The 21,182-nt window shown below is 60.1% G+C and overlaps 1 protein-coding gene across 4 annotated transcripts in view; it reads left to right on the forward strand.

Moving 5' to 3' along the window:
- The first annotated feature begins 46 nt into the window (after nucleotides 1–46).
- Nucleotides 47–21,182, forward strand: part of CCDC85C (coiled-coil domain containing 85C) — a 73,876-nt gene continuing 52,740 nt past the window's right edge. For 3 of the 4 annotated variants that reach the window (XM_082737691.1, XM_082737692.1, XM_082737693.1), the window contains exon 1: nucleotides 47–942. In XM_082737691.1, coding sequence (XP_082593817.1) covers nucleotides 150–942 — 793 coding nt within the window. In that variant the 5' untranslated portion in view covers nucleotides 47–149. The remainder of the gene's footprint in view (nucleotides 943–21,182) is intronic. The other variant, XM_082737690.1, reaches the window with a different exon arrangement.

Raw genomic sequence — 21,182 nt, forward strand, 5'->3', positions numbered from 1 at the left:
GCTGCGTGAGGGCGCGCGAGGAGGCGCGGGGCGGCCCGCACGCGCCCCCGGCCGCCCCCTGCCCGTGAGCGCACCGGCCCAGCGCCGCCCCGGCGCGGGGAGCGCCGGCCGGGCGAGGGCGCGGGCGATGCCGCGGTGACGGCCCCGCCATGGCGAAGCCCCCGGCGGCGGCGGCGGCGGCGGCGGCGGCGTCGGAGGAGCTGAGCCAGGTGCCGGACGAGGAGCTGCTGCGCTGGAGCAAGGAGGAGCTGGCGCGGCGGCTGCGGCGCGCAGAGGGCGAGAAGGTGGGCCTCATGCTGGAGCACGGCGGCCTGATGCGCGACGTGAACCGGCGGCTGCAGCAGCACCTGCTGGAGATCCGCGGCCTCAAGGACGTGAACCAGCGGCTGCAGGACGACAACCAGGAGCTACGCGAGCTCTGCTGCTTCCTCGACGACGACCGGCAGAAGGGGCGCAAGCTGGCGCGCGAGTGGCAGCGCTTCGGGCGCCACGCGGCCGGCGCCGTGTGGCACGAGGTGGCCCGCTCGCAGCAGAAACTGCGCGAGCTCGAGGCGCGCCAGGAGGCCCTGCTGCGCGAGAACCTGGAGCTCAAGGAGCTGGTGCTGATGCTGGACGAGGAGCGCGCGGCGCTGGCGGGGGGTGGGGGCGGCGGGGGCGGCGGCGGCGGCGCGGGCTCCCGCAGCTCCATCGACAGCCAGGCCAGTCTGAGCGGGCCGCTGGCCGGCGGCGCGGCGGGCGCTGGGGCCCGCGACGTGGGCGACGGCAGCAGCACGTCGAGCGCGGGTAGCGGAGGCAGCCCGGACCACCACCACCACATCCCGCCCCCGCTGCTGCCCCCGGGGCCGCACAAGGCCTCCGATGGCAAGGCAGTAGCCACGCGCAGATCCCTGGACGACCTGTCGGCGCCACCGCACCACCGAAGCATCCCCAACGGCCTGCACGGTAAGGACGGCTCCGGTTCGGGAGCGCGGGTCTCAGGACCACGGCCCCTTCCTCCGGGGCGGTCGCCACTCCAGACCCCTCCTCCAGCTGGCATCCAGACCCAAGGGCTGGGGGATCCCGCGCCCACCCGCAGTGGGGTTTTGGGTGACGTTTTTCTGGTCAAGTGATGGAGGCGTGACCCTGCCCAGCTCCAAGTCCGCAGCCGGGCCGGGGACCCACTGGACCCCAGAAAAGTTTCTCTTCTGTGGAATTATCAGCATTCGTGTCGGCACTGCAAGGCCGGCTGGGGAGCCTCATCCCAACCTGGAAATCCTGGTTCAGGAGTGGACAGTTCTTGCGTGGGGGAGGTGCGTGGGGGCGGGGGAAGAAAGGCCGTTTGAGTACCGGTGAATTTCCCTCTTATTTGGAGCAACAGGCAACCCCAAACCTGGGCCGCGTCGGTGCGTGTGGGGGGCTGGAATTTCACCTGCGGTTCTCTGTGCCGCCTGCGGGCTGAGACTGCCAGGCAGCCCCGCCAGAGGAACGCGGCCAGGAGCCTCTAGTTTGCTATCAGTCCTGAACTTCTCAGGGTAGACGGACCTTTCTCAGCCGAGGCTCTAAGACTTTCCAGAGGAATATGTGCTTGGAATGGGTCCTGGCTTTTCTTCTCTGCCTGCCTCAGTTTCCTTGATCTGTAGAGCGGAGTTGATCCCTGCCTTGTGGATTTGAGGGGGAGATAAAAATTCTCCCAAGGGACCTGTAAACTGTTGGTCGCCTTAGAGGAAGTGTGGTGGTGGTAGGTGGCCTGGGTGTGGGTGGAGGACCTTTGGCCTCAGGAAAGCTTGGCTAGTGTCTTCCACGCCCATGTGACCTGTGTGGCCCCAGCTTGGGTCTGTAGAGCAGAACCTCCGCTGCCATTCCCAGCCCCCGATCCGTGGCTCCGCCACTCGTGCCTCTCCCTACCTCCCTGTTCTTCCACATTTTTGGTGGCTTGGCTCCCAGTTCTAGTGGCAGTTGCTACTCCCTGAGCTATTTGCCTGAAGGTGGAGATTAAACAGCCCTTCCTGGTTCTCTTTAAAGGCTTTCCTGGTTCAGAGAAAAATGTGTCTAGGCTTTAAATGACTGTTCTTCCCCAGAGTGACGCCTGAGCAGAGGAGGGACTCTGTCTCTCTGGTTTGGTGGCTGAGTGGCCTATGTGGGGTGTTGGGGTAGGAATCGGACCCATGCAGGTGGGGTGCTCCACCAGCCGCAATTTTTCCTTTATTTACCTTCCCAGCCTCTGAGTTCAGAGCAGGACTGGGTTGAGAGGGATATTTTGTTACCGATTAGCAATCTACCACTAGCACTCGGGTTTCCCATTGTAACTCTGTATCTGACCCTACCTCCCACCACAGGCGGCTGGAGGCCAGAGGAAGCAGCTCAGAGTTTGGTGGTTTCATTTGTGGGGGTTTCTAGGCCTGGGGAGTCAGGAGTCCCTGTCTCAGCCCCTCTGGCCTCGCCTTCTTGCGGGCCTCGTGAGGGGCCAGGTTCTGGGCCTCAGTTTCTCCCAAGGGCCAGGAGGGATTGCTGCAGTCCTTGGCTAGGAAATGTTGCTAGTTTTTGGCTGCGTCATCAGTGACACTTGCCGCGAGTGACTCTTGGCACTGGAGTGCCCAGCGTCGCAGTGTCTTTGCAGGGAACTTCTGTCTTGCTTTGGACACAGAGACGTGGCCCCTGTGTGGCTCAGTGTTGGGCCACAGCAGGGGATGGTGCCCAGGGCAGGGGACCAGGGGGTGACTGGGACTTGAGGTGTCCAGTTTTCCTGCAGAGGCTGTGGCCACCCCATAGCCCCCTGTGCTCACTTGGGGTCCCGTGCTCACTCAGAACAGGCCTGCCACCGGTCTAGTGGTGGTCAAGCTTGACGTTGGGAGAGAGCCCCGTTTTCACCAATTTCAGTTACAGGCAGCTTGGTGTTCAGTGTGGTCTCTTCAAGTCGTGCATGGCCCTGAGCTCGTCTCCCAGCAATGCGAACAGGATGCCCAGAAACAAGGAGAGGCCCTTCTCTTAAAAATGCCTTTTAGGTAGTTTTGAGTAGAGGGAGGAGGGGGTTGGAGGTGGGAAAGATATTGCACCTCAGTCTGGGTGATGGGGAAAGTGGGGTCAGATGCTGGGTGCCTGCCCCCTCACCCCCCAGCTGGTCTCAGTTTGTCGTCCCAGGAACCTGGGAGGTAGTAGTAGTCCCATTTTCAGACAAAGCAAGTGGAGGCTAAGCAAGGGTCTGAGCCTTGCCTGGGGAAACCATGGCCACGGGCAGTGTCTCCACTCACCATTGCCTGGGTGGGGTTGCCAGCGTGAGCCTGGGGGTGTGGGGGGGGGTCCCCCAGGGTGGGGCTGCTGGGCGTTGGGGGCATTCCTACATGGCGCAGGCTGACAGCTGCCTTACATCTCTGGCCTCTGTCACTGTCTAACACTTAGTCAGCGGACAGCACTGGTGACTCCCTATTCTCGGTTCCTGACCCAGGTTTGCTCTGGTTCGCACATTCTGGGAAATGTCATTTCCTTATCGGTGACCACTGAGCAGATGCTTGATAACCCTGTCACCCGGAGAGGTCACACCATCTTGCGTGCGAATCCACCTCCTGCTTTTCTCTGGGGACAGGTTTCTTCTCTGGGCCTCCGCCTGCTCTTCTGCAAAGTGGGGCCAAACCTGGCGTTGCCCCCTTCAGCCGCCATGGCCAAGGGCAGTCAGGGTCTGCACGCAGTAAGTCTCAATAGTTGTCAGAATCTTCGTCATGCTTGTGAAAAAGCAAGAGGGACCACTTTGGGGGCTTGCCAGGCAGACTTTGGTGTTGTCTTCAGAACTCTGCTGTTTAGACAGCTCGCCTGAGTGTTTGTGACCACAGCACCTGCTGATGAGCTGGGGGCCTGTGGCCTGCTAGTCCTCTTGGAATCTGTGGGGTGTGCCTGCAGCCACGGGTTGGGGAGGGGGGTAAGGAGGGAGGGGGGTGGGGGTGTGAGGGGAGGTTCCCTGAGGCTGCGGTGGGAGGGGGTCCATCTGTATTCTGGGCAGTCCTGGGCTGGGCTGGGCCTGGCCAGCGAGAATGCATATGCAAATGACCTCCCCCTCCCTTGTTTTTGACCAAGCTCTGGGCTGTGCTGACCCAAGGCCTGGACTAGAGTGCTCTTCGCCGTGGTTCTGGTGGGGCAGACTGAGGCAGGCCAACCCCAAACTCTCGAAAGTCAGGTTTGCCCCCTTGAACTGCCAGTTTTCAAACAAAAGCATTTTCAACAAGGTCTCTCCTGCCCTTCCCCCACCCTCCCCTCCCCCCGCCCAAGTCCCTGTGTCTGCATCCTGTCCTCCCCCCATCGCCGTGGCCCCGTCCCCTTTAGCTAGCGCAGAGAAACTAGGACCTCCAGCAAGCCTTTGTATGGGCCCTGTTTACTTTTAAAAGTTTGGATTAAAAATTTGAGCTTCTCAAAATAAGACGGTTTTGTCCTCCTGCTTGTGTTTTTGTTGGTTTAAAGGGAGGATGGAGCGAGGGTGGTCTGGACCTTTAAAAAAAGACAGCGGGAGTCGGCATGCTGGCCCAGAATAGGTCTTTTATTAGGGGCCTCCCAGCTCAGCGCCCCAGGGGCAGGATCACTAATAAGGCGGCTTTTCCTAAACCCAGTCAGGCCTGGGAGCAAAGGTCAGTGAAGACAATGGAGGTGGTTTAGAGAAGCCTTTCCCCCCTCTCTCCCCAACCTGACCCTGACCTTCCATCCGGGCCCTTGGGGTGTTGGACCCCCAGAGCCATCACAAAAGGAAGACAGGCCTGGAGGGACTCACTGGCTCATCAGCCTGGGGAGGGCCAGGACGTCCCCAGCACTTCACACTTACCAGACAGAGCCTCCTCGTCCCCGCTCCATTGTGGTCCAAGCTCCTAAATGGTCCCATATTGTAGATGGGGAAGCCGAGGCTTGGAGAGAGCAGTGACTTGCTCTGGGTCCGGTGGGACTGCATGGGGGACCTGGGCTTGGTGTTGGGTCTCCTGTGTCGGAGTCTGGGCCTGCCACCCTGGGCCTGCTGCCCCTCTGGGGGAGGATAGTCTGGGTCCGTTGGGTTTGGGGAGACTCCCGGGGAAGCCCCATGAGCAACAGAAGACCTTCCAGAGCTTGGTCCTTGGCAGGGCTCCGGTGACCTGCACATGGACACGGGGACGGTTGGGGGTTTTGGGGGGGCTCCAGAGGCTGGACCTGTGTAGCAAGGGTATGGCTCCTTCTCTCCTGGGGAAGCCAGACCCGTGCCTCGTTCCTGCGTTCGCGCGTTCTGGCTTGAGCCAACGTGGCTCATCTGTAAAACCGGGAACATGGGCTCCGGGCAGGCTTCTGTTCACAGGGAGTCCTTCCTTCCGGTATTTCATTCTCTCACTTCTGCCCAGGCTGGCTTCCCTCCTCCTCCTCCATAGCGCCCCCACCCAACACCTCACCACGGCCTGGCCTCTGAGCCCCTGGGGCACAACTTCGTTTATAACCTTGTCCCCGGAACAGCATGATTATAAGGAAATCCTCTGCTGCTTATAATCTGTGTTTTCCATCCACGGGGATTTTCTGCCCTCTGCTTGTCGACGTCCTCAGCACAGAGAATTGAGCACTGAGGTCAGCACTGAGACCTCCGGGGAGTTCCAGAACCTTTGTGGGCCTCTGTTTTCTCCTCTGCACAGAGTGGGAGACTATTACCGGCCTTTGGGTTGAGGGAGAGAAGTGGGGACTGTCTCCCACAGGCCAGTCCCCCGCCCCCTCGAGAACTGGGCGTGGGGGTGGGGAGTGTGGTGAACCTGACCATTCACCTGTTGGGTGGGTGTGGCAGCATACTGAACCTGTAAGCCTCAGTTTCTGCACCTGTCCTAAGGATGTCACCAGAGTCACGTGGACGCCCTGCAGACCGGCCTCCTGTCACATGCTTGCAAGGGCAGCCTGTGCCTGCCCTGTGTCCGAGCCAGGTGAGCCCGTGTCTAGTTGACCAGAAGGGAGGCAGCGTTTCAGCAGGAATAAGGCAGAGGAAGGTCTGCACGAGGGTCTGACCACCGTTGCTGAGGGCACCAGGCCTGTGAGGTGTTCTCATGATGTGCGGGGAGCTGGGGTGGCCCTGGGCCTGGACCTGTGAACAGAAAGAACTGGGAAGAACTGTGGAGCCCCGAGAAGGAAAGCCTTGGGGCCAGGGAGCAGGCTGTCAGCCCAGGGGCTGTGTCCAGCCCCTGGCGCGGGTGGGGAGCCCTGGAGTGGCAGAGACCGTCCTTTAGGGACCATCAAGAAGAGGTCCTGGACGGAGGACCAGGTTGGCTCTGGAGGCGAGCAGCAGCCTGGGCAGCTGGAGAAGGGAGGGCTTTTTCATGCCCATGGCGTTGGGACAGCACAGACAGCTCTGCCAGGGTAGTGGTGCAAGCCGAGGGCGGAGAGGCAGGCGGCGGCGGGCGGGCCCGGTTTTTGGAGTTTGCCCTTCGAGCCGGAAGGGCCGCATCAGCGCGCGTTTATTGAGGTTACTCTGTCTGAGCTGTGGGCGCCACGCACAGTGATTCATGTGGCCTGGCTTGGGGAGTGGCCCGGTCAGGAGCATTTGTCCCCGGCTGTCAGGGTGAGGCCCGGCTGGGAGCAGCAGGGCAGGAAGCTTGGGGCTCCCAGATGGCCATGGTGGTCCTTGCCATGGGACAGAACCTTCTCTGCAGGTTCTCAGATCCAGTGAGGTGGCGAAGCTGTGTCCCCAGCCCCTGTTGGCCTCCTCGTGACTTCTGAGCTCTGGTCTCAGGCTGTCCTGCACTGCTAGGGGCTCTCACAGTCTGGCTCCAGCCTCTTTCCACATCGACTCACACCTGCTGGCACTCTCTGTCCCCGCCTACAACCTGCGTGCCTGGGACCCGGGCAGGGAATGACTCTGGGATTTCCCAGCGGAGAACTAGGCAGTTCCAGCTTCCTGGAGCAGGATGACAAGGCAACCTAGGTGGCGTCCCCAGAGGTTTGGTGACAGGAACAAGCTTGCCTGCTGAAGGGACGTGCTGCTCCTTTGATCCTGAAAAGTCAGGAACGGTCCCATTCCTAGCAAGCACCTAGAGCTTGTCACGGCCACATATTCCCCTGCCACCGTCCCCTGCCCCTGCAGGGTCCTGGGGCAGATTTGGAGCTGGGCTACTTAGTGGGGGATACCTGTTTTGAACAAGTCACTTATTCAAGTGATGGACTCCAGCTTTCCAGGGAGCAGGGCAGAAAGCTCAGGACCGTTATTGTCTCTCCTCTAAGTGTTCTCGGGCTCACCCGGTGTGTGATGTTTAAATAAAGGTATATTCGTTAAGTGGGAAGTGGGGGTGGGGTGGGGGAAGGGAGGGGATGTTGCTGTGTGAAGGTTTGTAAGCTGACCGCTAGCAGAGATCTCTGGATCCCCTAGGGAAGCCCATCAGAAGAGGTCGTAGCTGGAACTGCCTAGGGCCTGAGGAGAAGCCCTACCAGGGACTTGGGGGGGGTGCGGTGGCAGGTGCAGTGGGAGGGGCTTCACAGATCCCACCTGGCCGGGCCTGTCCACCACGCAGCCCCCAGTCCTGCATTCCGCACTGAACCAGATGTGCCAGACAAAGGCCTGCCTCGTGCCTGGGGGCCCCCAGCTGTTCCTTCTGCTGTGCCCGGCCTCTCCCCGGGTCTGTTTTGCCTGCACAAACCTGCTGTGCCTTTGAGGTTCATCTCATCTCTTGATTTTAGCCACCCTGTCTGAGCTGAGCTCCAAGCACCCCGAAGAGGGAGCGGAAGGGACATGACGAATAATCACACCCGCCAAGAGGGCCACCCAGGCACGCGGCCGGGAAGGTTCCAGAGTCTTGCGGACTGGACCTTCTCGCCTCACCCCACCCCATACCCCCACGTGACCTAGTGGGACTTGCCTCACTGCTCTGAGCCTTTTCTTGGGCAAAGCTTCGATCTCCGTGGGGCCCAGCAGGACTTGTCCCTGCCGTGGGAGCCAGGAAGCGCCCAGCACTGCTCCGGGCATGTCTGGTGCCCATCAAAAGTCGTGTTTTGGAAGCTGCCCCTCTGTGCCGAGGCTGTGCGTCAAGAGGACCAGGGCTGCGGGCACACAAGCTCAGAGGTAGATGAGGGATGGAGGGCCCCCGGCAGGGCGGCCAGGAAGGGCTCCAGCTCCCGCGGGGCCAAGCCCGGGGCGGGTCCTCTTTCCTTCCAGCTCTCCCCGGTGCCTTACGACTCCGGTCCGTTGGCTCAGGAGTTTCCGGCTTTCCCAGGCACGGCATTTCCTCCACCGCGAGATACCATCAGTCACAGATGCCCTGCGCGCTTCCCAGCAGCTCCTGCCGGGAGGGGAAGACCCCACAGTGAGCGGCCGCATGGAGAGAGGCACCCCACATTGTAACTGGAGGGAAGATGCTTGTTTTTGAATCCAGGAAATAACAAATGGCAGACGGCCAAGGGCAAAGGCCCCTGGTTGATGGGGCAGCCAGAAGGGAGGGAAACAGACCCTCCTCTACTCCCAGGGCCCCTGGGCTCCCTGCTCGGGCTGACACTGGCCCCCGTCAGCTGACACACTCCCCACATCTAGGGGTTTGAGGACACAGTGTGCCGCCCGGCGCTGTTCTGTGCGTTGGACAACACAGGTGGAGCCAGCGGCTTCGGCGCACTCCCGACCCCACTGTGTGCAAGTGCCCTCCTCTCTCCAGGCCCTCACGTTCTCGTCCGTAGGCTGGGGAGCGTGGGTGGGCTGTGCTGAGGCTGCCAGAGACCCTAGCCTTCTCTGGCCCCTTGACTCCCGAGTTTCTACAATGCACAGAGCCACGAGGAAGGAGCCTCCTGTCCTACCCTCCTGCCTCTCCGTGGTCATCGGTCATATCGTAGCTTCGTGTCTTGCCCAGTGGTTGGTCCTCAGCTTGGGCCAGGCCTCCCAGTTTTGCTTCTGGGGTGATGGAGGTGACCCCCGTCCAGCGCTGGCTCAGGCAGGCTCCTGCCTGGCCAGCCTGTCCTCATGAAGGGCTGATGGAATTACCTGCTTCTGCCATCTGATATGCTCTTATGGGACTAGGTAACAGGTTTGGCACTTGGAGAGTATGTGGGGCTCCGGTGCCTGGTGTGGGGTCTCCCCGGGACAGAGCTGCCTGTCTTGGACTTGAGGTTCCCCTACATGCAGTCCTGTTTCTGCCTGGTTCATCAGCTTCACAGGCACGTCTTCCTGGCATGCAGTAGGCTCTCATGTGGTGCTCCTTCTTGTTGCTTTCTTTCTTTCTTTTTTTTTTTTTAAGATTTTATTTATTTATTTGAGAGAGAGAGCAGGAGCAGGGTGAAGGGCAGAGGGAGAAGCAGACTCCTTGCCAAGCAGAGAGCCCGATGTGGGGCTCGATCCCAGGACCCCGGGACCGTGACCTGAGCTGAAGGTAGATGGCTCGCTAGCGGAGCCACGCCGCCCCCTCTCTTGTTGCTTTATACCGACAGTGGTCAACCCACTTGGGCCACCTGCCCCCCCCCGCCCCCTTTTCCCCATTTGCTCCATTTGGTGCCAAATGGCCCGTAGTTTCTTTAGGAAAAAAAAAAAAAAAAGCAACTCAGACCTCCCCCCTGAGGGCGGGGGTTGCTTGTTTCCCCTTGCCTGTTTCTCCAAACAATTACTACCAACTACACACTTGCGTTTACCAGTCGTTCCTAACCATGGCTGCATATTAGGTATGACTCGGGGAACTTGAGACAATGCCAGTGCCAGGATGGGCACCCCCAGGGATGGGCCCCACTGGTTCTGGAGGCTTCAGTGGCTGCAGAAGCTTCCTGGGGGTTCTGCTGGGCAGCTGGAGCCTCAGAGCCACGGTGGGAGCCACCGTGGGAAGCTTGGGAGAAAAGCCACTGGGCCTGCTGGGGCCACCCAAGCTTGAGATGGCCCGTCAGCAGGTGGGCGGGAGGTGGACGCCGCCCCACGCTGAGGCATGGAAGAGCCCAGCCGGTGGGACTGAGGCTGGTGTCAGCTCCTATTAGCGGTAGGGGAGAAAGGGGCCTGTTTGTGTCTCCCCTCGCTAACCTGGGCTGCGTGGCCTGGCGGGAGTGGAAAGCAAGGATTGAATGGGGATGAGCGTGTCCTGAGTACCTAGCCTGGCCCTGGATCCCCCCCCACCCGCCCCGAGGTGTCCCCCCCCACCCCCCACCCCCTGCCACTGTCACACTGCCAGGCGCCGCCTTCCCCACCCCCACTGGGGGGTGCTGGCCCGCCCCAGACAGGGTAGGGGCCTTTTCAGGCTGCATTCGAGGGGACAGATGCAGGCAAGGCCGGTGGCATCCAGACAGCAGCTACTGAGAAGAGTCGACCCATTTCCAAAAATAGCCCATCTACTGTCAGGGGAAGCGTCTCTTTGTCTCCCCAAATCAGTCTTTCCGTCTCCCGTCTCCCAGGTTGTAAGGTGGTAAGGAGGCACACTCTTGTCTTGGAATCAGAAGCTCCCTGAGCACCCGCCCCCCGCCCCCCACAAGGGCCCGATTGTGTGCGGGCCCTGAATGTGCCCGCCTGTCCCGTCCTCTGCCTAATGAGCCCGCTCTGGGAGTGGCCCTTTGTGATGGGTTCCGGCCTCGCTGCCTGAGCCAGGGCTCCAGAAGGCTCCATTTCCCCGCTGCCCAGCGCCCCTCCGAGCTCGTGGGACAATGGGAAGCTCCCAGCCGGCCCTTTTTCCTTTTTCTGTGTTTTCTGGAATACACACACACCACTTTTATACCTGGACCGAAAATGAAGCAGCGAGTTTCTCCCTTGCGTAGCGCCTTCTGTCCTGGTTGGCCAGGGGGGTGCCTCCCCTCTCCCTCCCCCAGCCCCTCCTGCCGGACCTCCCAACACCATTGTCTCCTTCCTCTTGTGCTTCTTCCCCTGCAAACAGGCTCATGTTTCCTCGTCCAAAGCAGTAAACAAAATCCTGTCCCTTCTGTCCTGTCCTGTCCCCCTCCCCCCTCCCCAGACCAGCCTGCCTCCTTCCCACCTGCTGCTGCTTGCTGCTGGGCAGGCCCGGCCTGGGAAAGGTCCGGTGGCTTCTTGTCCTGGCCTCAGGTGGTGTTTGATGCCCACTCTGGGCTTGTCTTCTAGAACCAGGCAGTGTGCTGGTTACTTCTGTCTTCTCTGATGAGCTTCTGGCTCTTTCTCTGACGCTCCTGCCCTGAGCCCTCAGTCTGTCTCACTTGTTGCTGCCGACCTTCAGCCCAGGCTTCCAGTGGCCCACGGGTCGCCATCCTGAGTCGCTGACTCTGCTCTTTGAATTTGTGTCCCTTCCTCTCTCACCTGTGTGCGCATACCCTCTTCCTCACTGGTGGCCGCCCTGCTTCAAGGTTTCCCAGCTTAGGCCGTCCACGAGCCACAAGTGGCTGCTTCAGTTCCACTTAATTAAGATCAAGTAACACGGAAAGTTTCACTTCCTGAGTCACACTGGCCCCTTGCACGTGCTTTGCACCTGCTGACAAAGCACAAACAGAACATTCCCGTCGTTCTGGAGAGTTCTGTTGGGCGGTGCTGACCCAGGTAACTCCTTGCTGGGTCCTGCCACGTCTGCTTGTCCACAGAAGGAATCTCTGATGCCTGAGCATGGGGTCAGGCGTTCCTCCTGTCCCCCCTCCTGCGGGCTTCAGGCACACAGCAGATCCTTAGGGCTGATCTCCCCCCTGCCCCAAATCCCAAGCTTCCTTTGAGGCTTGGGTTAGCCTCTGGAGGTGGACAGTCATGGGGTGCATGGGGTGCTCTTGTCCACTCGGAAGCCTCGAGCCCCAGTAGCTACAGATGCCACCTCTGCTGGTGGCCTTGTGTGGGGGTCCACGTGTATGCAGGGAAACCCAAGTCCAGAGAGGCTACCCGCCTTCCAGGAGGCTCTGAGCCCAGCCACCAGCTCCTGATCCTCCAAACCAGGCCAAGAGGCCTGCAGAATCAGAAAACAAAGAAAAATAAAAAGAAAATGACTTTTTAATGCAGTAGAGTGCGGTGGGGTGGGGCGAGCGGGGGAATGTACCCAGGCCAGCCTGTGCTCCCCGCCAGCCCCCAAGTGGAAGCATTCTGGAGGGGCTGCGCACCCACCCTGGCCCAGGGGTGACCAAATTTGAGCATGGCTCCCCTCCTTTTGTTTAATTCAATATTTTTATTTATTTTTTTATTTAGTTATTTTGAGTGCGAACGGGGGGAGGGGCAGAGGGAGAGAGAGGCTCTCAAGCAGGCTCCGTGCGGAGCCCAGAGATCTTGCTTGACCTGAGCCGAAATCAAGAGTCGGACTCAGACGCTCACACTCACCCAGCTGAGCCACCCCTCCCCTCCCCGCCTGCCCTTCCAGATTCCCGGGCTGTGACTGTGCCAGGTAGTGGGCGGCCTCGCCGCCTCAACTCGGGTTGACGGGAGCTTCCTGTGTCCAGCTGTGGGCCCTTCCTGCAGCCCGTCTCTGGCAGATGTGACTGTGTGTGCCACACCTGGGGCTCTGGGCGTGGCCCCCTGGCTTGCTGTGCCTCCTTGTGTCCTAGCTACTGAGCCCGCTCTGTGTGTGTGTGTGTGTGTAGGGGGGTGTGTGGCCAGGGGGGTATCTGTGAGATCACAGCGGGATGGAGCTCTCTGCCCTCTCCCCTGCCAGGTCCTGGGAAAAGGGGCTGATGTTCTGGCTTCGATGACCTTGGGGGCTGGGAAGGTCAGGGGAGAGCCCTTATCTTACTGTGGTAATTCGGACAGTGTCCATGGTGGGGGGGTTCCGGTGGGTGGAGGACCCTTGACGTCCTGCCTTGGAGGTTCCCCCTACAAGGCTGTGTGAGCGGGTGGGCATTCTCCTGCTGCTGCTCCCGTCCCCGGCACGTCCTGCCCAGCTGCCTCTGCTGCCCAGCCTCAGCATCCCTCCTGCCCACCAGGGGCAGAGAGTGTGATCAGGACACCCTGGGGATGCCCCTAGCCGTCCCACCACCCAGGTCCCCACCCCAAGGGTGGCCTGACGCTGCTTTCATCTCGCCTTTCCCCCTACAGAGTCCTTAATCCCGGTCTTTGGAGTTAAGCCCTTGCTGCTGTGCAGGAGGGCCTGGCCGTGGGCAACGTGATCCGCTCCCCAGTGTGTGGAGCCGACCACACGCCCTGGGAAACGCCTATGATAAGACCCCTCGTTTTTTGGTGCAGCCCCGGGGAGAGCAGAGGCGGAGCAGCCAGCCCCCTGGCTCTGCCCTCCTGTCCTGCAGCTCTTTGGCACAAGCTGGGGCCCTGGAACGTCCTAACCTGGGGCTTTATTTTAGGAGGGAGATGCCTGGGCCAGCTCAGAGCCTCATTCTGGCCCCTCAGCAGACCCCAGCTGCCTTCAGGGCAGCTTTGCCCTCCCCTCCATGTGCACCTGTCAGCAGGTGCAGTCACCGACTGGAGTCGTGCGTTTTTCCTGGGACATCACGGCCCAGCTCTGACTGGACTTCTGGTGCTCCGTGGCCTGGGAAAGGCCAGCAACCGCCGTAGGAGGGTTCCTGAGCTCCCTCCCTGCAGCCTTTCCTCCCCGCCTGCCCACCCTCAGGAAAGTCCCCTCAGGTTCCACATGCAGCCGGGGAGGTGTGCGCAGGTCTCTTCCCTTCAGCTCTCTGGGCCTCCTGGACACGGGTGCTGGTGGCTGGCAGGTTTGGAGGACCAGGTCTGTGCCTGCCCCCGGCCGCCCCGTCTTTAGGGGGATCTGCTGATGTTTTCGTGTAAATGTTTGCTTCCTGGACTTCTCACTCCTTGTTTCTGTTTGGCCTTAATTTCTGCCCATTTTCCCGGAGCCTCAGTTTTTCCGTCTGTGAGATGAGGCCGTTGGACCGGGTCCTCAAAGACTCAGAGACGCTGGAAGGACTTGCTGGTGAAGTTCTAGATGCCTGGGCCTTCCCTCGGCATCAGCCTCGTCCGTGAGGCTGCTCCCAGCCTGGCCCCTTCCTGTGAGGCCGAACCAGTATCTCTTGGGTTGGGTTGTGGGTTTTCTTTTTCTTTTTTCTAGCCCCTCCGCCAATACACCTGTTGCTCTGCAGCGTTCAGAATCGATCGTGGCCCAGTTTCTAACCTCAGGCCCTCTCCATGCAAGTGCTTGCCCGGGTGGGGGAGTGATCTGACCCAGAATCAGAGCCAGCAGCCAGAAGGGATCACTTGCCACCCTCCCCCCACCAAGGCTTCTTCCTCCCAGCCTGTCCTCTCGCTGGTCTCCCATGCCACGTCCCCGAGGCTGCCGGCCACGCAGCCCAGCCGCTGCCAGCAGGAGCAGAATAAAAATGGAAAAGTCTTCTCATTTTCTTCTTTTCAACGCAACCTTGATCCCTCCCTCCTCCTCCTACAGACCGGCCCTCCGGTGACTTTTGAATAGTCCCGCAGGCTCCCTTTTCTCTGGCTAAACACACCCGCGTTGGTGTCTTGTTTGCCTTAATGAAAATGGCAGGCTTGGGAGCATCCAAGGGAGGCCCCGGAGTGTGGAGGAGGCGATCTGGGCGCCGGACTGACCCAGCCAAGGACGTTTGACTTTGAAAGGTGCTAATTTACTCCCATGCTGGCTGGTGTTTTCTGCATCCTGGGTACCGGGGCGGGGAGGGGGTGGGGTGGGGTGGGCAGGCGGGCTCTGTGGGGAGGGAGGAGCCCTGTATCCACCTGAGATGCCTGTCTCCCCAGCCTCATCCCCGTTTGCCCCTCGGTGGTTTGCTGACTGTCCGCTGGAAGAAGCAGGAAGGAGGGTCCCCATGGGCGAATGCAGCTGGGCAGCCTGGGCGGCCGCAAGGTGGGCAGGGAGGGCTCAGTGAAGGGCGGCCAGGAGAGTGGGTAGGGCCGGGGGGAGATGGAAGGGGTGCTGAAATGGGCTTGCTGGGTCCTCCCTGCCGACGAGGAAGCTGAGGCTTGGCTCGCGTGTGCTGTGGCTCTGCTCATGGGTGTAGCACACATTTCTGAGTCAGCTTAGGGCCTGGGGCTGCAGGCCGGCAGGACCGCCCGCTGCCCTGTCCTGCACCTGGGAGTGAGGTTTTGGGAGAGGTGGGCTCAGCCCACCGCCACGGTAGGGCCATGGGCGTGGGCAGGGAGACTCTCAGGGCACATGGAGGGGTAGTTCTGATGCAGGGGCACCTGCTCGGCCAGGACCACCTCCCACCAAGCAAGGCGCCTTCTGGCCAGTGGCTCCCCACCACACCAGGCTCACAAGGGGTCACTTGCCACCCTCCCCCCAGTCCAGTTTGGCTGGGGACTCCCTCAGAGGGAGTGGTGAGTGGCAGTCTGGTTTGTGGAGGCCCTCGGAGGGGACGAGCCCGCCTTTCCTCCCCCCTGCCGCCGCCCCACTCCTGATTCTACTTTGTCATCTGTGAAGCAGACCCTTGGGTTGGGGACCCCTAAGGGCCACCTCACAGCATCAGACTAAATCCATTTTTTTTTTCTAATACATAAGGAAATTAACAAATGGTCTCCATCAGAGACCTTGAATGGGACTTAGTGCTGACCATTCACATCACTCGCTGAAGCTGTTTTTGGTCGTGGTTTGTAGAGGATGAGCCAGAAGAAGGTCTTGGAAGGGAGTGACCGACCACAGTAGGGCAACCACACACCCCAGTGCCCTTTCCTCCTGTCCCTAGATTGTATCCTTCTGGTCCCGTGATGATTGGGCTACCTGGCTGGCACCTGAGCGGGTCCTGAGGAAGGGTCCTCACGCCTGAGTTCTGATCGCGGGTCCACTGCTGCGATCCTAGACCAGGTAAACCCCCGGGTGCCGAAGTGGCATTTTCCTGGCCATAGCTTCCCTTCTTCCCAAATGACCACCCATTTGTTCCAGAGAACTTATAGAAACAGGCACCTTGGGCCCCAGCCCCGACGCGGCCTCTGTGAGCCACTGAGCTGCGGCCAGTGGGGATACTGTCAGTAACTGGTGTGTTTCCTCGCTTCCCCTGGTGGACGGCCGTAGAAATGGGCGTGTCCAGGAGATGATCAGGGACATTCTCGTATCTGGTGCGACTTCCCTCCTCTCTGTGGGCTGGGGGGCAGGTGCGGGGACATGGACATTGAGTTTGGGTGAGCTCAGGCTCTGGGGATTTCTTCGCTCTGGGGACATGCTGGGTTTACTTTTGCCACATGACAGATTTCTTCTGGCATGTCACGCCCGGGTGTCGTCTCTGTCTTTGGTTTGATGCGAGATGTGTAGTGCTGCTGATTGGTCCAGGGATCCCCTGACAGGGGTTCCAGGAGGCCAGATGTCTGCTGCTACGGGAACCCCGCTGGGGGTGGGAGGGGGGTGAGGATGCTCCCGGCTCCAGGCTCCAGGTGTCTCTCCAACAGACATCTGCCCCGCTGGGGGCGGGGGGCCCTCCTGCAGCTGCTCGCTCACCTGGTCCTTCTAGGCTGCAGGCTCCAGTTCCCCCCCACCCCACCCTGTGATTTATCACTGCTGGAGAGGCAGAGCAGCCGTCCCCCCTAAACAATCCATTGCTCACTGTGGAGAGCTTGGAAGACACCGGGAGTCTGAAAATTGAAATTTAAAAATCATCTGTAATTCTCCCCTCTGGAGAGAAGTGATGTTAGCGTTTTGCTCTGTTCCCAGATCAGGGAATGCTGGGTCCAAAGGGAGCGCTACACACATCTTTCTTTAGCTTTTTATTTTGAAATCACTACAGCTTCTCAAGAGGTTGGTTGCAGAAGTGGTAGACAGGGCTCCCGCGTACCCTTCGGCCCGCATCCCCCCAGGGGCGACCTCTTAGCGTGGGATCCAACCTGGACCGTGACATCGGCACGACACAATGGCTAGACGCAGATCTTAACTCGGATGGCACGGAGCTCTCCCTGCGTGTAGTGTGCAGAGTTTCATGAGACCTTGTCACATGTATGGCGTTGTCTTGCTCTTTTGAAAATAAACTTTGCTGTTTGCGACTGTTTTTAGATTCACAGAATCCTTGAGAGGATACGTGGGGCTCCCGGAAGCCTGCACGAGCGTCCCCGCCGGGACCTTCCCGCGGGGCTGTTGCACCTTGGTTGCGATGAATGAACTGATACTGACACGTTAGTAGGAAGAGAATCCACCTTCCTTTCAGGTTTCCGTAGCTTTTACCTAATGTCGTCTTTCTGTTTCGCATCCTATCTGAGACACACTTCTTATTTTTAAATTTTTTTAAGATTTTATTTATTTATTTGACACAGAGAGAGAGAGAGAGAGAGAGAGAGGAGGAGCAGAGGCAGAGGGAGAAGCAGGCTCCCCGCTGAGCAGGGAACCCAATGCGGGGCTCACTTCCAAGATCCTGGGATCATGACTTGAGCCGAAGGCAAACGCTTAATGACGGAGCCACCCAGGCACCCCCAAGACACACGTTTTAAAAGAACAGTTTGCCACATAATATCCCTGCAGTTGGTAATCTCGCCTTTTTTCCATGAGATGTTGAGAATATCTCACCGCGTCACTAACTGTTCTTTGAACACGTCTTTGCTTGCTCCTTCCGTCGCGTGCACAGACCCCGCTCCTCTCCCCCCGCCAGGGGAGCTTCCCAAGGGGGGCTGAGCTGCATCTTGGCTTCTTTGGTCATGATAGCCTGTCCTGACAGGGTGGTCCTAGGGGCCAGGTCTGGCACAACCTTCCTGGTGAGGAGGGGACAGCTTTGGAGGCACACAAGCCCCCCGCCCCCCGGAATCCCCTGGGCCCCCTCCTGGAGGGGTATCGCCTGGAACGGCTGAACGTGTGTGAACATGAGGACATGCATCTGTGATAGACCGAATCTGGTCACTTGGGTGTGGAGCGAGGCGGTCGGGTGGGGTAGGGTGGAGGAAGAGGTCATCAGTGCACGGCTTTGCCCGCACCGGCCCCACCATCTGGGTGTGTCCCGTCGCCTCTGTGAGCCTCAGTTTCCCCCAGGGAAACCGGGCACACTCAGATGTCCTAAACAGCCTGTGGAAAGAGAAGCCCAGGCTGGTTTGTTGGTTGGGGGCGGGGACTTGCCGAGATAGGGTAACAGCTAGGACCGCAGATTTTAAGAGTCGGAGACAGAGCAGCCTCGTCTGTGACCAGCTCCCGAGTACCGCTGCACAGCCCGGAGATTGCTGGGTTTAGAATAGCTACTCCGATGAGGGCTATTTCCAAGGGGTCGTTGATCCTACCCCTTTGTGGCCTTTGAGGGCCGGGCCACAGCAGCAGGTCCTGCCGACAGGATGTTTCAACGCCAGCCCATTGAGCGATCCCTCTGGAAATCCTCCTTTGGCTCTGGGGCAGGCAGGCGAGAGAATTGAGCACAATGGGGACCACAAGACAAAAGGCCCAGTTGTCGCCCGTCTGGTCAGGGTCAGTAGGTGCCCCGGGCCAGGGCAGGCAGAGCCAGTGGGCAGCTTGTTGGATTTCTGCCCACCAGTGGTGTGGCCACGAACATGCTCCAAAGGAGGAGAAGGCCAGATGGAGGCCAGACCCTGGGCCCGAGGTGCCGTGCCCCGTCCTTGCCTGGCAGCGCCGTCCTGTGACGTGGGGCTTGGCGTGTGACTTCTGGGGCTGTGTCCTTTGCCGGTGGGGTCCAGACCCACTTGGCGTGGCCTAACGGGCGGTCTGCTCACAGGGCCCGGTGCACCCCGCCTTGCCCCGGTCCTCACTCTGCCGAGCACAGTGGTGTATGTGGACCTGTGCCGTGGGACTGGGGGGATCTTAGTTGTTGGGCTCACTTCCTCTCTCTGTCCATCTTGGTGCTGGGGTTTCGCCCTCCTGCTCCCATCCTCTGCTCCAGGATTGTCCCCTCCAGCTCTCACTCTGCCCTTCTGGAATATTCTTCTTGAAACATAGTCCCTGCCCTGCCCCCGACCCTGCAGGGACCCTCTCCTCAGCACCGAGTTCCGGCTCCTGGGAGGTGCTCTGGGCTCTGACCCAGACTCCTTTTCCACACCCTCTCCGGTCTCTTCCTGAAGCTTCTGAGACCCCAGGCCAGTCCCTGAATACCATCCCGGCATTTCCACACCCTGGGCTTGGTCTGGCCTTGGCTGTCTTCTCCCTGACCTCCAGTTCCCTCCCCCTTCCTTGCTGCTCTCCCTTCCGCTGGAAGATTCTGCTTGTTTTCCCGCTGCGGCTGAAATGCCACCCCCCTTTCCGGATTTCCCCTCCCCCAGTGTCCACACGGTCCTCTTCCCTTTGGCCCCCATGCTCAGGATGGATCTCGGAGATGTATTTCACTCTGTCTGGGTTGTGACTGTTTCAACACGGGCCTCTGCCATGGATTCCGAGGTCGGTGCTGGTCCTGGGGACCCAGGGGTCTGGGCTTGCCGTTTCCTGACCCGGTGGCTCTGGCCAACTGGATGGCCGAGTTCCTGGAAGTGTGGCTCTCCAGTGGTGGCCTTGGGAATGTGAGGCTGGGGCGGGGGCTGGGTGGGTGGGGCCGGCCCCCGAGACTCGCCCCAGCTGCACAGGGGGGTCTGGCCTCAGGCTACTTCGGGGCACACAGCCTGAGAGCCCTCTGTGCCTTCCTTAGTCAGGTGCCGGTGGTGATGTCAGGAGGGGCGAGGGCAGGGGGAGGCTGGTGCGTGAGCCTCACCCCGGCTGCCCTCCCTCTAGTCAGGGCCCCTCAGTGGGGGGGGGGGGGGGGGGCGGGGCTTGAGAGTCCCCCCCCCCCCCCCCCCCCGCAGTCAACCTCTGTCCTACCCTGGCCTGCCTTCAGTGATCCCAAACCTGCCTCCTTGCCTTTTGGGCCTACACCGTTCGCTGTTTCTTGCCTGGGCTGTTTGGGGCTCGGTTCTGGGAAGGCTCAGAGGGGACAGGGGCTGCCTTGCTGCCCCTGGACGTCTGGAACACTCTGGGCCCTTATTGAGTGCGCTGTGGGTCCTGTGGGATGAGCTCGTAGGAGCCTGGGGGTGGGGGCTCCCCTGCCTGTCCCAAGCCCTGGTTCTCCTCACCTGTGGTGGCGGCCACCAGCTACTCAGGAACGATGAACTGAGCAGCCGACAATGACTGAGGAAGCCGAGGCGAGGGCTGCGTGGCCGCTCAGTGTTCTTGACCAGGCTCCGCGAGAGCAGGGCCCCAGCTTGTCTCCCTCCTGCCCTGTGCCCAGGGCCCGGCCTGGGGCAGGAACCGGGAACGGGTCCCTGGGTGGTAGGGGAGCTGAGGAGGTTGGCTTGGGGCAGACAAGGGGTGGGACAAGGCGTGTGTGTGTGTGTGAGAGAGAGAGATGCTGTGTGTGAGTGTGTGTTTACATGAGTGTGAGTGTCTGTGAGTGTGTAAGTGTATGTATGAGTGTGTGTCTACGTGAGAATGTGAGAGTGTGTCTGCATAAAGTGTGAGTGTGTCTACATCACTGAGTGTGAGAGAGCATGCCTGTGAATGTGTGTGTGAGATCACGTTTATGTGTGTAAGTGTATGTCTGTATGAGTGTGTGAGAGGATGTCTACGTAAGTGTATGTGCGTGAGTGCGTGTGTAAGTGGATGTACTAGTGTCAGAGCATGTCTACGTGAGTGTATAAGCATGTGTGAGTGTCTACAGGAGTGTGCACGTGTCTATGTAAGTGTGTAAGTGTATCATGTATAGAGAGTGTTTTTTTGAGTGTGCAAGTATATGCATGAGTCTGTGAAAGCGCATTTACATGAATAAGAGTGTGCCTGTGGGTGTGTGTCTACGTGTGTGAGTATATGTGAGTGCGTGTCTGAGACCATGTCTCCGTGAGTGTGTGAGTGTGTGTGTCTACACGGCATGTCTGCGTGAGTGGACGTGTATGGCCACATCACAGCTTCTGGTTTTGCTTCCCCCTTCGGTGGATGGCTTGCCACCACTGGGGCGCTGGTGCGTGGCCTTTAGCATGGGAAATGGGAGAGAGCATAATTCCATTTCTTTTCATATCAACGCTGCTTCTGTCACCTCCTCCCAAGAGCAGAACCGGCCTCCCTGAGCTCTTTCCCCACTGGGCGGTGTGACTGCACCCATGGAAGGGTCTAGGTGACATGTGGTGCTCATGGTGCCCCCCCTTTGTCCACGTGGAGGGTGACCCTCTGCCCAGCGCCCGGGTGGGTGCTGGAAGCAGCACTGAGAACATGCAGCCCCGTCCTCTCTCGTGCTTACAAAGCCTCATTGCAGGTGAGGAAACTGAGGCACGGAGCATGGCGGAAGCTGCCCAGGTCACGCCCAAGGAGCCCTGAGATGCCCCCGGGTTCCAGTGTGTGTGTTTCCCCAGTGAGATGGAGCCCAGGGGGATCCTGGACCAATAAGTTGGAGACATGGGGGGTGGGGGCGCCCACCGTGGTGGGCACCATCCTCACCGCCGTGTCCCTGGGGCACAGTCTGGACCCCTCGGCCAATGGAGGAGGAGGTGCCCTGGGGCTGTGTGGGGGAGGCCGGGGGTGCAGTGCAGATCGGGGTCACAGCCC

The sequence above is a fragment of the Mustela nivalis genome (assembly GCF_964662115.1).
Source record: "Mustela nivalis genome assembly, chromosome: 6".
In the NCBI taxonomy this organism is placed as follows: domain Eukaryota; kingdom Metazoa; phylum Chordata; class Mammalia; order Carnivora; family Mustelidae; genus Mustela; species Mustela nivalis.